Source organism: Podarcis liolepis, assembly GCF_965112155.1.
Source record: "Podarcis liolepis genome assembly, chromosome: 1".
In the NCBI taxonomy this organism is placed as follows: domain Eukaryota; kingdom Metazoa; phylum Chordata; class Lepidosauria; order Squamata; family Lacertidae; genus Podarcis; species Podarcis liolepis.
In genome coordinates this window covers 92,067,706-92,080,928 of record NC_139554.1, presented here as the reverse complement: position 1 = coordinate 92,080,928, position 13,223 = coordinate 92,067,706, and the positions used below count along the sequence as shown (strand labels likewise).

Below are 13,223 nucleotides of genomic sequence, written 5' to 3'. Positions count from 1 at the left end.
GACATCAACAGAGCTCACTGAAATATTTTTTCAAAGCACAAAACATAAGCAGACAATCCTATCCAAATAATTTCTCCACATGCCCTAAATGTTGTAACTCTTATTATTATTATTATTATTATGAGTTGTGGGTGCCAGGATTTGTGGGTGCCAGGTTCTAAATTCTTGAGTCTTGGTGTTAGAATTTATCTAATGTTAGAGTGTTACAACTGGTGGTCAGACCCTGGATTTAACAAATTGTTAAAATACAGGCCAAACCACTTTCCTGTGTTCAGGAAATTGCCTGAGAGAATGGGCAATTCACAAAGCAAAGACTCAGGGCCTGACAGCAGATGAGTATGAGCCCCTCTTTCATCTGGGAAAGAGTTTGCAGAAACAGAGCAGGGCTGAGTTTTAGGATTGCAGTTGGCTGGAAAGAAAGTTGGCAAGCCATTACTGGTGTCATTTGAATCCAAAGCTGTGGGGGCTATGGGATAAGCAGGACTCTCTTAGGGTGTGAATGTTGTGAGCCCCTCCATGGTAGGCTCAGGTTGTATATACAGTATGTGTAAAGAAAACATATACTGTATCATAAAGACACCACAGTCTCAGCTGTGCCTCATTTCCAAAAGGAAATAGAAACCCTGGGTAAGTGCCTGAAACCCCTGGACTCACGCCACTTGGATATTGGGGTAGCAGGTAGTAGTAATAATAATAATAATAATAAAGCTAAATGGTAGATGATGCTGGGGATGCTTGATGCAAATTTATTTCCTTGTCTCTATATGGGACTGGCTAAATCTTGAAAGAGATTTGAAGTTTGACTAGAACAAACAATTCCTCTGGCTCCCCAGCTAAAAAAACACACAACACGAGGTAGCACGTGCTGTGAAATGCCCCAAAACCGCAGCTGCCAGTCAGAGTAGGCAATACTGGGCTAGTGATCTGACTCAGTAAAAGGGAACTTCGTAAGTTTATTCACGCAGGTTGCTCCTCATTCAGTCTAGGTGGGTATTCTAGCTGAGTTTACAAACACAGAAATAATACAATCAGCGTAGCAACAGTCCTTAGGCAGGTGATTCCTATTCCGCCCTGCTGTGATGAGGGCGCTTTCCTCTTAAGATCCGGCTCAGCGGCAATGCCCCCGAAGGAGTTAAAACTACACCAGAGGAGGGCCCCTCCCCCTCCCCAGCTCCTCGCGCGCGCGGGAGGCGGCCATTCTTTAATTATTTATCTGACTCTGATTTTTTTTGCAGATGCCAGCTGCAGCCGCGGCTTCCAACATTCCCCGCCCTCCTCCCTCCTAACTGGGCAACCTATTGGAAGGGAAGCCGATTCAGCCGCCCAGCTCCCTGGAGCCCGCGCTGTGGCGGAAAGCGGCGGCTGGTCGCCAGCCAATCGGGCCGAGCGTGAGGCGGAGCCATGCCGGCCAGTAGCTTCTGTGGAAGAGGGGCCGTACAAAGCCTGGTTTTGAAAGGGGCGGGTTGCCTCTCTCCTGCAAAGAGGAGCGTGTGAGGCAGCGAGCGCGCGCCGGGCCGGGTGAGGCAGCCGCCGCCGCCGCAGCTTCGCTGAGGGGAGCCGGTCCTGTTATCTGCTAGGAGAGGCCGAGGCGGCGGCGGCTCTTCGCGGGAGGTGCCGTTTCTCTTTGCAATGAGCTGAGGACCACTCTTCTGGCTGGCTGCAAGGGGCACAGAAGGCTGCCCCCTCCACACCGCACGCCGATACATTGAGACCCAGTAGAAGCAGCAGCAGCAGGAGGAGGAGGAGGAGGCTGGTGGAGTGTGCATAAGCAGTACGGAGTCAGCCTCGGCGGGTCTTTCTCCATCCCCTCCCCTCGTTGTGGAAAAATTTGTGTGGTGCTGTGGGATTCCCCCCACCCGCTTTGTTTTTGTATTTTGCATCGCTGCTTCGGCGGGAGAGCGAGCCGTGCTGCTTGTTGCTGGCCCCTGCAGTGGAGACAGCGCATCCTCGCACGGAGGCAGCAGTGCAACGTCGGCTTTTTGGCGGAGGACTCCCTCCATGGATCTGTTCGCTGGAGAGATGATATAGACGCAGGAATCTCTCCTCTTCTGATCACCCACCTGCGCCTCTTCTTCCCCTCCCCCACCTCTTCCCCGCCGTCCTTGATTTGAATCACCCCGTAGATCTTGTTTATTTTTATACATTTCCCCCCCCTCCCATGTGCCATCCCAAGGGCAAGCAGCACTGCCGTCCCAGCAGCCTCAGCAATCCCACCCATTTGGTTCATTCGAGCAGGGAAAAGGATGATGCCTCCGGCACTCCAGTCTCCGATTTGAGTCGAGAGCTTGCAATAAATACATTTAACTCAAGGCTTCGAGGGCTGCTGCTGTATGCCATTCCTTCCCCATTGCAGCAATGTCGTGTTCGCCTTGAGAAGGAAGAGCCGGGAAAGAGGAGTGTCTGGGAAGCTTGCTTGCTTGTGGTTCTCCAAGCCAATTTGTAGGGCCACCTTCCTTAGATAGGAGGGATCAAACAATGACCCAGCCGGCTTCCCAACGCCTCCAGCGCTGCTGCTGTGGCTGCCCTCTGCACCACCTCTCTAGATGACCAACAAATAAGCAGTTGCCCGCGGGGCAAAATTAAGAATGACGGTACTGGGTCGTTTTGCTCCGCTTCCTGGAGAGCGTTATCAGCGACTGAAATATGCAGCCTCTTTAGGACCTTTCTGACCAGCAGGTCCCTTTTGCGGCGGCAGGATCGCCTTGACCTCACACAGAGAGAGGAATTATCGTGGTGGCTTTTTCCCTGATGATGCATTTCGACTGGAAGGTGGTCTTTGCTTAAGGTGCGGGAGAAAACAAAACCCCAGCTGCCTCCATCACATTTGCTTTTCTATGCATGGAAGTCGTGTTTCAACAAATGGCCAAAGCACTGGGGACTTGTGAAAATGACAGAGTGGGAATCCTCACCAGAGTTCCATAGGTAGGGGAACTTGCCTCCCAGCTCTCAGTGGATCTCTTTAAATTCTGGTTGAAAATTTTTTTTTCTATTCCCAGCAGCCTCTGGAGGGAAGGGGAATTCAACTGGCTGGCGAACCAGTCACCTTAAGGGTTTGAATTCCTTTATCACTGAGAACTTTGTTTTATTTGGACTCGGCCAAGACTCACTCTCTCTCTCTCTCTCACACACACACATATGTCTTTCCTCTGCTGCACCTTCCACCATAGGGCGAGAGAAACTGCTCAGAAGTGTTGGTTCTTCCTTGCTATGAGTGGAATTCCTTGTGATTTTATTTCTCTCCCTCCTACTCCTTTATAACTTGCCCCCACAATCCCTCCCCCTTCTCTTCTGCCTTGGCAGGGCATGTCCCGCTCCAACAGTGTGAGCCCTCCGGGGTTTGCAGCTTCTGCTGTGCCCAGGGGTGGAGGTGCGGAACAGCATCGTTCTGCCTGGGGAGAGGCTGACTCCAGAGCCAATGGCTATTCCTATCCTCTTTCTACCAGGGCCTCAGTAAAAAAAGCTTCCCGTATGGAAAGCAGGTGGAGAAGTGATGAAGACTACGAGTCACCGAGCAGCAGGAACCACGGGGTGAGTGGCTGCAGGATGATGAGCTTCAGGTCCAAGTCTGCCTGGCAGGATCATGGGGTTGACAAGAGCCAGCACTCTCACCGTGCAGGAGATCCATCGCTTGCCATGAGTCCTAGACGCTATGGTGTGGAGCAGAGTGAGGTGCATCCACGCTGTGTGGAACTGGGGCTAGAGGAGAAGCGGATCAAAGCCAAGATTGATGAGTTGGAGGAGGAGGAAGAACTGGATGGCGAAGGGCGGTCTGAGATGGTCTTCTCCATGGGCAGCTGCTGTGGTAGCTTGCTGCAGATCTTCAGGTCGAAAAAGTTTCAGTCGGAGAAACTGGAGCACCTCTACCAGCGCTACTTTTTCCGTCTTAATCAGAGCAGCCTGACCATGCTGATGGCAGTGTTGGTTTTAGTGTGCCTGGTCATGCTGCTCTTCCACACCGTTCACGGCTACTACCAAGTGCCCTATGTGGTGGTGCTGTCCTTGGCCATCCTGCTTATGGTGGCTCTGGGTGCCATCTGCAATCGCAATGATTTCCACCAGGACCACATGTGGCTCATGTGCTACTCTGTCATTCTGGTGGTGTTGGCCGTTCAAGTGGTTGGCTGCTTGCTGATGCAGCCCCGAAGTGCCTCGGAGGGCATCTGGTGGACTATATTTTTCATCTACAGCATCTACACCTTGCTGCCAGTCAGGATGAGGGCTGCGGTCATCAGTGGTGTGGTGCTGTCTGCCATCCATCTGGCCATTTCTCTCAAAGTCAATGCAGAAGACAAGTTCTTATTGAAACAGGTAAGGCTGGGTTTTTGGATGCTTTCACAGCTTCTGGTTGCTAGTACAAATTTGGACTTGGTTCAGTTTGAGAAATAGTTGTTTTCCTAGGAATTATGCAGCTACCAGCTATTATTGTGGGGACTTGATTTATTGATTGCCCTGAAGTGTGAAGCAGTTATTAATGATGACGATCCATGTAATCACCTGAGTTTCATTCCCAGTGTTTTTCATGGCTTCACACTGAATGATATTGTTTGCCTTGAAAATACAAATGTTAAAAATATGTTTACTGTTATGTGCCTGAAATTCAGGACTGATTTCACTAGAAATCACAGAGAAGTAGAAATAAGGATTTCCTAACTTGCTGCAAAATTTAGCTTCTTATTGCTGAAGATATAGATTAGAATAGTCTAGCTACATATCTGCTTTGTAGCAATTACAGCAGCATGGGAAGGTATCCTTACTATTTACTATGGGTAGTATAGAGTCCAAAAAAATACATTGCAATGCACCATTGTCACCATTTTCGCATTTTTTGGATAATGTATTTTTGCATTGAACCTGAAATTCCTGCCTCTGCAGTGCTTGGGAAAGAAAGAAAAACTTCTGTTTAAATATTCTGCATACCAAAGCTTCAGAATTATTTTTTTCAGCAACCAAGTACCCCAGGGTTGTCTTTCTGTTTAGTAAAAATAGCAGTTTCTGTGTGGAAGTGCATGTGCACATGTGGGTTGCTTGTAGCTTTAAGAATACTATTTTCACTTTAAAAGTTGTGTGCTGTTCTGATGGGTAGGCATTCACTTCATAAAGTTAGGAAGCAGGTGTTAAGATTACCCTGTTGCAGTATTGACTCTCCACACACAACTACAAAAGGACATGTGAGTTAATATTTAAAATACTCAGTAATACATTGGTTGGATGCATTGTACATAGCTCTTTATGTCCTGAGGAGGTAACATTTGAAATCTGCATACCTGGACCTGCATACATATTTACTGCCTTGGGTGCAAAAAAATTCAAAGTATCCTGTGAGAAATTTCTCCTTAAACATGACTAGATTATATTTTGCTGAATACTGCTTTATTTGCAAAGTATTCATTCACCTATGATTGATTAGCATTCAACCACAATTGTATAGATAAAGTAACTGGTTTACAAATACTTTGGTAAGAACCATCCATGGGGAAGGGGGGGAGAATCTCTTTGGGTAGAAAATTGGAAGTCCCTTGTGCTACATTGTATGAGGAACCCAACGAAGACATGTGCTGTGTGTTTATATATCCATTACTTTAGGAATTGCTGGCTTAAGCAATTTGGGATTGTTTTATTTTGCCTCCATCACCTAAAGAGAACATGTAAAATCTTCCCATACCTATTATTCATGGACATTGAACAGGCACATCCAGATTTCTTACAAGCTCATAGCTAAAAGCAGCAGCTGCAAGCCATCAAATCCTTGGTTCAAATCTCACCTCAGTTATGAACTCATTATGAAACTTTAAACAAGCTGCTAAATCTAACAGTTGTGGCCCTCACCCATCAGCAATATAAGAATTATAATACTGGACTACCTCATAGGATTGTTCTAAAGTTCCTGGATAATTGGCTCTCATTTATTTACTTCCCCATTTAGTACAAACATAGTTCGTACTAACATATAAAGTGGTAAACTATGGTGACCTGAACCAGAGTAAGAAACCATAGTCTGATGGATGTAATGGCGAACTGTTCTGAATAGGAGGAAAATAAGTTTATCTAAATGAATAAAGCAGTAGTGAAGGAAAGGAGGGGCTCAGGGGGATCGCTGGGCAGCACGGGGGTGGGGCTGTAGGGAGACATGGCCTTTGGTGGGTGTCTCAGGCATTGCAGGGGGGCAAAGCCACTGCCCATCCCTCAAAACATCAGGTATGGAAGTTTTGGTGATTTATTCCCAAAAAAAGCTCAGAAATGGTGGCGGCTCCCCAACTGGGGTTGCTATGCCACTGCATAAAGAGAAGGGACAAGGGACTGTGCAAGCCAAGACTGACCTTTTAAATGACATACTGCATTTTGATGTTACCTGTGAACCTGCCGAATGTATGTGAAGTATGTGAAATGCTTGAAACATGCTGTGTAAAAAATAAGTGTTGCTAGCTAGCAATAACCTGCAGCTTCTAACTATGAAAATGTGAGCCATCTGTGCTATAATTTAGTGAACTTTTTATTAGGTTTTTATTTAGGTTCATGCTATGGAACAGGTCTTCAAATCTAAGTTGATTTTTTCCACACACAAAAACGGTTTGTAACGATATCTATTGTGCGTTAAGGCTGTAGGCAAGAGCTTATATTTAGAGCCATCTGATACTAAAAAATCCATATCGGCCACTGCCTCACAACTGTTAGCAGGCATTTTTGTTACCTAGGCTGTAGCTTGTTACCATGGAAATCTAATTTTTCTTTGACACTGCCCCACTGATGCATACATTTCCTTTCGTTTTCTTTCTGGTTTGTGGATTTTAAAAAGCGTGGCGATGGATAAAAGCCAAGTAAATCAAATTATTTTCATGCTTTTCAGCTGCTGCTATTTTTGTTCTTCATTTCATTCTTTCCTAATGAAATCCTTATTGATAAGTTGCTTGTTGAGGGGTTATATTGCTATTGATCAGTAGTGAAACTAATGGCTGATGCTGCAATCCTTTTCACACAGTAAGGCCCGTTGAAATCAATGGGAAGGCATGCATAGGATTGCACTGTGAGTGGCTAATAGCTGTGGCTTTATTTGAATCAATGGTTATATCAAGAACAGGTCGGTGTGTGTGCCCCTTCTTTTAAGATCCTGTGATTACACAACATTTACAAAGACCTCTAAAGTTAGAAACATTTGCATCAAGCATTTTATTCTTCACTCTTGCTTTATTATCTAAATCTACCATGTCCCCAAGAATCTAGTGTGTCATTGTAATAACATAAATATAAGGAGGGAAACTCTGACAGGATTCATTAGTCTTTATCATAACTCTTTTTTTCTTTCTTTCTTCAAGATTCCTTGCATGTTTTTACTTCAGGAAGAATCTCCAAGTTCACATCAAAGTTCACTTTAGGTGAAAGCTCAGTGGCAGCACTAAACATTTCATCTTTTTCTACCTTTTCATTGTTTGCTGCTCCACAGAATTCTACTGGAATACAATGGGTGGTAATCAACCCCATTTACATGAATGGTCCTAAGTCAGTCATGGCCATTAATTTCTATGGGTCTATTTTTGAATATGACTGGATTGTATTCCATGTTAATGTGTATGAGGCAGATTCAAAGCTTAACAGGCTCTTGTACAGTACTGTTAGTTCTTTTTATGGCAAGATTATTTTTGGTGCAGCGCTGAAGTATCTAGGCATGCATCTTGAAGGATGGTGCCAATATATAGTTCACTGAAAATTAAAATGCACCACACACACCACTCTGTTCCAGGGCAAAAGCAAAATATGAAGGCACTACTTGCTTGCATATAAGTTTCTGTGTTATGGCCATATGCTTTTTTTGTGCGATATAGGAATTAACAGTAACCTAATATTAGCCATTGGTGACCTAGAATAAGGTTGTAGTTAGAGAGTCATAGCAACTGTACTTTTGCTGCTTCCCCGCCCATTGCGTTTTTATTCTAGCCCTTTTTCTTTTCCAGCAGAGTCCTGATAACATAGTTTTCAAACAGCTGCACCATCATGTGTCTTTGTTTTATAATTATTCTCTGATCCAAGCTAGGCTCCCAGCTGTTTAGACCTTTTAACAACAGCTGTGTCACAACAATACTCTATTTTAACGCTCTCTGACCTTGAAGTCTGAGAACAAGCTACATGTGGTGTCTCTTCACCCTACAGGCTTGCATTAATTAAACATATTTGATCCAATAGTATGCTGAGTAGCTTTACTATGGGTGTAATAATAGCCTGCTTGTCCCTTCATGAATGGATGGAAGCATGCATGTGAGTTCACATGTGCCACATGCAATCTGTAAGTGGTACATCATTAACACATACAACTCCCTCCAAGAAAGTCTCTGTTTTGGGAAAGAGTGAAGCTGCCTGTTCTTTCCAGTGAAACATCAACTGACATTCCAGATAACCATCTCATCAAGGTGCTGCTTGTTGAGTAAGATCTAATTGGATTGTAATGTTGCAGAATAGCCTTAATAGTAACACAGCCATGGTTCATAGACACTTCCTACTGCCTGTCTATTTTTGCTGATTAGGAATCAAAAATCTGGTTTTTGTCTCACTTGAATTGTCTTTTTATGCTGTAGGCCAGAGGTTGCCAACCTTTTTGGGCTAGAGGGCACATGTGGACTTTTGAGAGAGTGCAGTGGGTGCCAGTCCTAAAATGGCATAATACGAAATGACTGCCACACCTAAAAGAGCAGAAAAAGACAAAGTATGTTGTGAGCATCTGTTGCCCCATTTATGCATCGGGAGGGTGGGGGGGATATCTATATTGCCACTGTTACACCTGCTCACAGAGAAAAACTCTTTGCACCTCTCCGCTGTTCAGAATGGATGGCAAGGTGGGCCATCCAATATCCAGGCACCCAATAAAATGTGGTATGTTTAAGGGGGCATATTCAATGCAGAAGAGGCTGTGGTAGTGCAAACAGGAACTGAGCAGGAAAAGCATTTCTTGTGGCTTTTTGAACCAATAATTACTTAGGACTTTTGTGAGTGTCTTAAGAAGTACCGGTGAGTACACTGGTGCCCTTGGGCACTGTATTGGCAATCTGCATGCCAGAATTGAAGTTCCTGTCTTAAAAAGATGTGTGTCAGGGAGGGGAGGGACAGTCTGTGATGCTATGTAACAAAAATAGAAGTGTCATGGTGTGCCTTATTTTATAAATGTTGAACTGAACTTAATTTACTGCCTACTATTAACTGTGGCAAGAAAAGCTCTAGAGTTGGCATTCAGCAGACCATCTGAATATTGTCAGTTAATCACCTATTTGTCTCTGGTTAAATACAGAGAAGCCAAGATTATCCTTCTGCAGGAAGCAAGCAGCCTGTCCTTTTAATTGGATCGTGGTTTTATCAGATAGGAATGAGGGTTTCCTGCTATCTGGTGGTCTACACATATTCTTCATTGTGATCCCACAACCACATTTAATAGCTGATCTTTGTCTTCTAAACTTTTTTATAGTTTAAAACAAAAATTGTAGTTGTACAATCTGGGTTTTCTTCCCCCAGAACAGTGTCTCTGCTGCGTCTCTCTGCTATCCCCAGCAATGTCTCTGTGTCTCTGTATGCAAAGTGTTTATCTGTCCCCTATCTGTGGAATGTGTGTCTGCATGAGTGTATGCACGTTTTTGTCATGTGATCTGTGGAGGAATAGCCAGTCCTTAATGGAGCCCTGAGAGAGATTATCCACCTCTTCTTTAGAACATATTAATTTCATTATTTCATAACTGTTGATTAACCTTTGCAGTTAGCATGTCTTTCACTCTCTGTTAGCATTTTGCTAAGTTAATTCTTTAAATACTTGGTAATGATATTGTCCTTTGAACCCAGCCTTCCCCCACCCTACCCCGGCCAAGCGAACATGCTCACTGAAAACTGACCCAAATTAATTGAGACACTGAAGCATTGTTCACTTGCCAAGTCTTTAAAGGAGAACATCATTCTATATCTGAATGGATAAATGATATCTTAAAAATCTGTTTATAAAGGGCAATTATAGATACAAAAGTCTTATGAATGTCATTCTCACCATCACATAAAATGAGCTCGTTTCTGCAAGCTCACTACAGAATAGCTTGTGCTCTTTGAATTTGATAACTAGGGCACAGATCATAGAACCAAAGAGTTGGGAGGGACCCCAGCTGTCATCTAGTCCATCCTCCTGCAATGCAGGAATACTGCCCACTGCCATACCTGGGTGGACACAAACCACCAACCTTTTGATCAACTGCCAGATGCGTAGCAACAGTAAAATGCATTCTAGATCATCCCAGAATCTGACACTGAAAAAGATGGCACATCTAGAATGGGTGACATTGGTTCAGATATTACTGTAAATCATAGTTAAATGTTATACATGTGAGCTTCCTCCTCCTCCTCCAGTATAGCCATTTACATTTTCAAATAATTGCCATTTGTCACTTTGTTCAGACCATGAGCTACAGTTCGTGTTTTAACTATGCCTTATCTGAACAATTCATGATTATTAACCATGGCACGAAGTTGGCTTGTTTGGTTTATCTACAGTTTAGATGGGTTACAGTTTATCTGTATTCATACATAATTCCAAATCACAGTTAATTGAGAATGGAAGTATATGCTTCTGATCTCTTCTTTATAACTGTGTGGGACGGGGAACACACAAGCCCAGTGATTCCTGCATATCACAGGAAACTTTGGTTTAGCTTTGCATGCAAACACAAAAACGTGAGCTTCATTGTCCAAATGGACATTCTTGATGGGTACTGGTTGTTGTTGTTGTTGTTTTTGCATAAGTAAGTGAAACATAAGCTAAGTTAAGATCTCTTTGGCCTCTATTTTTCTCATTTTTACATCTTATTTTTCCAATTTCTTACCGTTTCTGCATTGAAGTGTTAGCCTGTGGATTGAAGTTACCTTTTAAAATGTTTTGCATGGTGCCTAATTTTTTTTAGTTCCATGGGAATAATAAATAAATGTAGTAGCAGTAAAAAATAAGTTATTGTAGCTTTCAGACTTCAGCTGCAAGAAAGTTATTGTCTATTATTTATTAGCAATTTTCTGTAAACTTTAATAATTGGTTTATTGCTGCATCACAAACAAGGCTATTTTTTCTTGAACCTGTATTATGTTTAGTTAGCTCTTCAAGCAGTAATAGAGAAAATTGTAGCTGGGATAAGAGTACCAAGGGCGGAGGGAAGCAATACAGTGGTACCTCAGGTTAAGAACTTAATTCGTTCCGGAGGTCCATTCTTAACCTGAAACTGTTCTTAACCTGAAGCACCACTTTAGCTAATGGGGCCTCCCATTGCCGCCACGCCGCCGAAGCACAATTTCTGTTCTCATCCTGAAGCAAAGTTCTTAACCCAAGGTACTATTTCTGGGCTAGCGGAGTCTGTAACCTGAAGCGTATGTAACCCGAGGTACCACTGTACAACTGTTTGGGGAATATGCACTTCGGTCATCAGGGCATTGCTTAAATGAGTTAAGCTAACAAGTAAAATTTGCCTTCTTATTTTACTTTGTAAATTGGGAGTGACTTTAAACTTGTTATCGTTTGCAGCTTGTCTGGGTCTTTTTATAAAGCTGGAACAGTTCTGGAATGTTTTTTTTCCCCTTGCCTTGGTCAGTTCAACAACGGTTTCTTGAGTGCCTGCCATTAACTGTGCTTGGCATGCAATTAACACAGGAGATTTTATTTGAACATTGTAGACTAGACCAGTTATCAAGCAGTTGTACTTCTTGGTTGCAGTACTGATGATGTGCTAAAACTGGTCTGTGTTAACAAGTTCATGAGAATCTAGGCAAGAGACAGGACTGCTTGTCTTCTGTGGTGTCATGTCTTGTATCTGCATCTGCAAAGTGCGTATAAATGTTGGTCACTTAATGGCTGCAGCATCAAGTGGTGACATGTGTGAATGTGCCATGAGCCTCTGCATGTATATGAACAAGTTAATCCCTTGAGAAGTGGCATATTATGAGATTCTATAGAATCATTCAGCTAATGCTCAAAGAATTAAGCCTTTTTTTAAAAGGAGAAAATAAATGGTTAGAACTGCACATTCACAAACTGTTAGAACTGCACATTCATAGTTCATTTTTTTATAATCTTAAAAAATGCAAGACTTCATATTTTCCATATAGGCACTTGTGTGCGATTTGTGACCCACCAAGCCAAATGCAGCCCATCAGTTATATACGGCAATTCCCCAGGGCATTACAGATGCCCTACTTTTGCTGACTGCAACTGCAGAACCTGAAGGGAATGATTCAGACCCTGTCTCTCCACAATGCATTGTGAAAAATCATTTTTTAAATTCAGTCTGTATTAATTTGCTCCATTGGGAATATGGACAGTGACCAAAAGCCAGAGCCACAACTAAGAGAGCTTAGCATATCTTAAATACAGTGCTTTTTTTCTGGGGGGACACAGGGGTACTCATTCCTCTAAACATTTTGTGAATCTAAGTTTGGCCTCATTGAGGGGCAGTATTTCAATATGAGTAGGAAAAGGAGAGTACCCCCTAAATATAATGGACAAGTGGTGAAATATTGTAGATACCTATTTAAAACAGTGAAAGTATGATTCAAAATAAACAATGTGTTAGATTAAAATGATTATAATACAACAGATGAAATTACTACATTGAGGCTATAGCTATTAGCTGCTTAAGATGAAAAGTGAAATATAAGAAAGCAAACATCATTTTAACACCTTCCCTGCAGTCCAGCTAATTTATGAGCAAGAACAGTGAGAATGTTCACTAAATCAGGGATGGCCAACTCCTATGAGACAGCGATCTACTCACAGAATAAAAACCTGGCAGTGATCTACCCCTTTTTTTTGGGGGGGGGGGTTTCAGGGCAAAGCTGTTAAGATTTTTATATTTTTTTAGGGAGGAAAGTCCCATGTTTTTTTGCGGGGTTCGGGGCAAAGTTGTTGAACTTTTTTAGGTAGAAAGGGGAAAAGTCGCTCACCTAATTGTCACTGATGAAACAATGAAACAATCAGCCTCACTGCAAAAACTCCTTCTGTTCTGCAGATCATGCAGCAATGGAACACGGGGCAAGGGGGCGGGGCAGGATTCTATCTATTTTAACTTCTCTAAGGAAAGGGAGCCAGCGATAGACCGCAATCTACCAAAACCTGTTGGACATCCCTGCACTAGATTATAGAGGCAGAAAAGCATATTGAAACAAGATAGGAAAAGTTACTTGAGGAGTGTATATATTCCCTTTACGTTGAGAGAGACTTGGGATCT

The 13,223-nt window shown here is 43.2% G+C and overlaps 1 protein-coding gene across 4 annotated transcripts in view; it reads left to right on the top strand.

Moving 5' to 3' along the window:
* The first annotated feature begins 1,441 nt into the window (after positions 1-1,441).
* ADCY5 (adenylate cyclase 5) overlaps positions 1,442-13,223 on the top strand; it is a 191,735-nt gene continuing 179,953 nt past the window's right edge. Inside the window, exons 1-2 of one of the 4 annotated variants that reach the window (XM_083488662.1) lie at positions 1,443-2,785; positions 3,444-4,308. In XM_083488662.1, the coding sequence (XP_083344788.1) occupies positions 3,469-4,308 (840 nt within the window). In that variant the 5' untranslated portion in view covers positions 1,443-2,785; positions 3,444-3,468. Of the gene's footprint in view, positions 4,309-13,223 lie in introns of all 4 variants that reach the window. The other 3 variants (XM_083488661.1, XM_083488660.1, XM_083488659.1) reach the window with 3 other exon arrangements.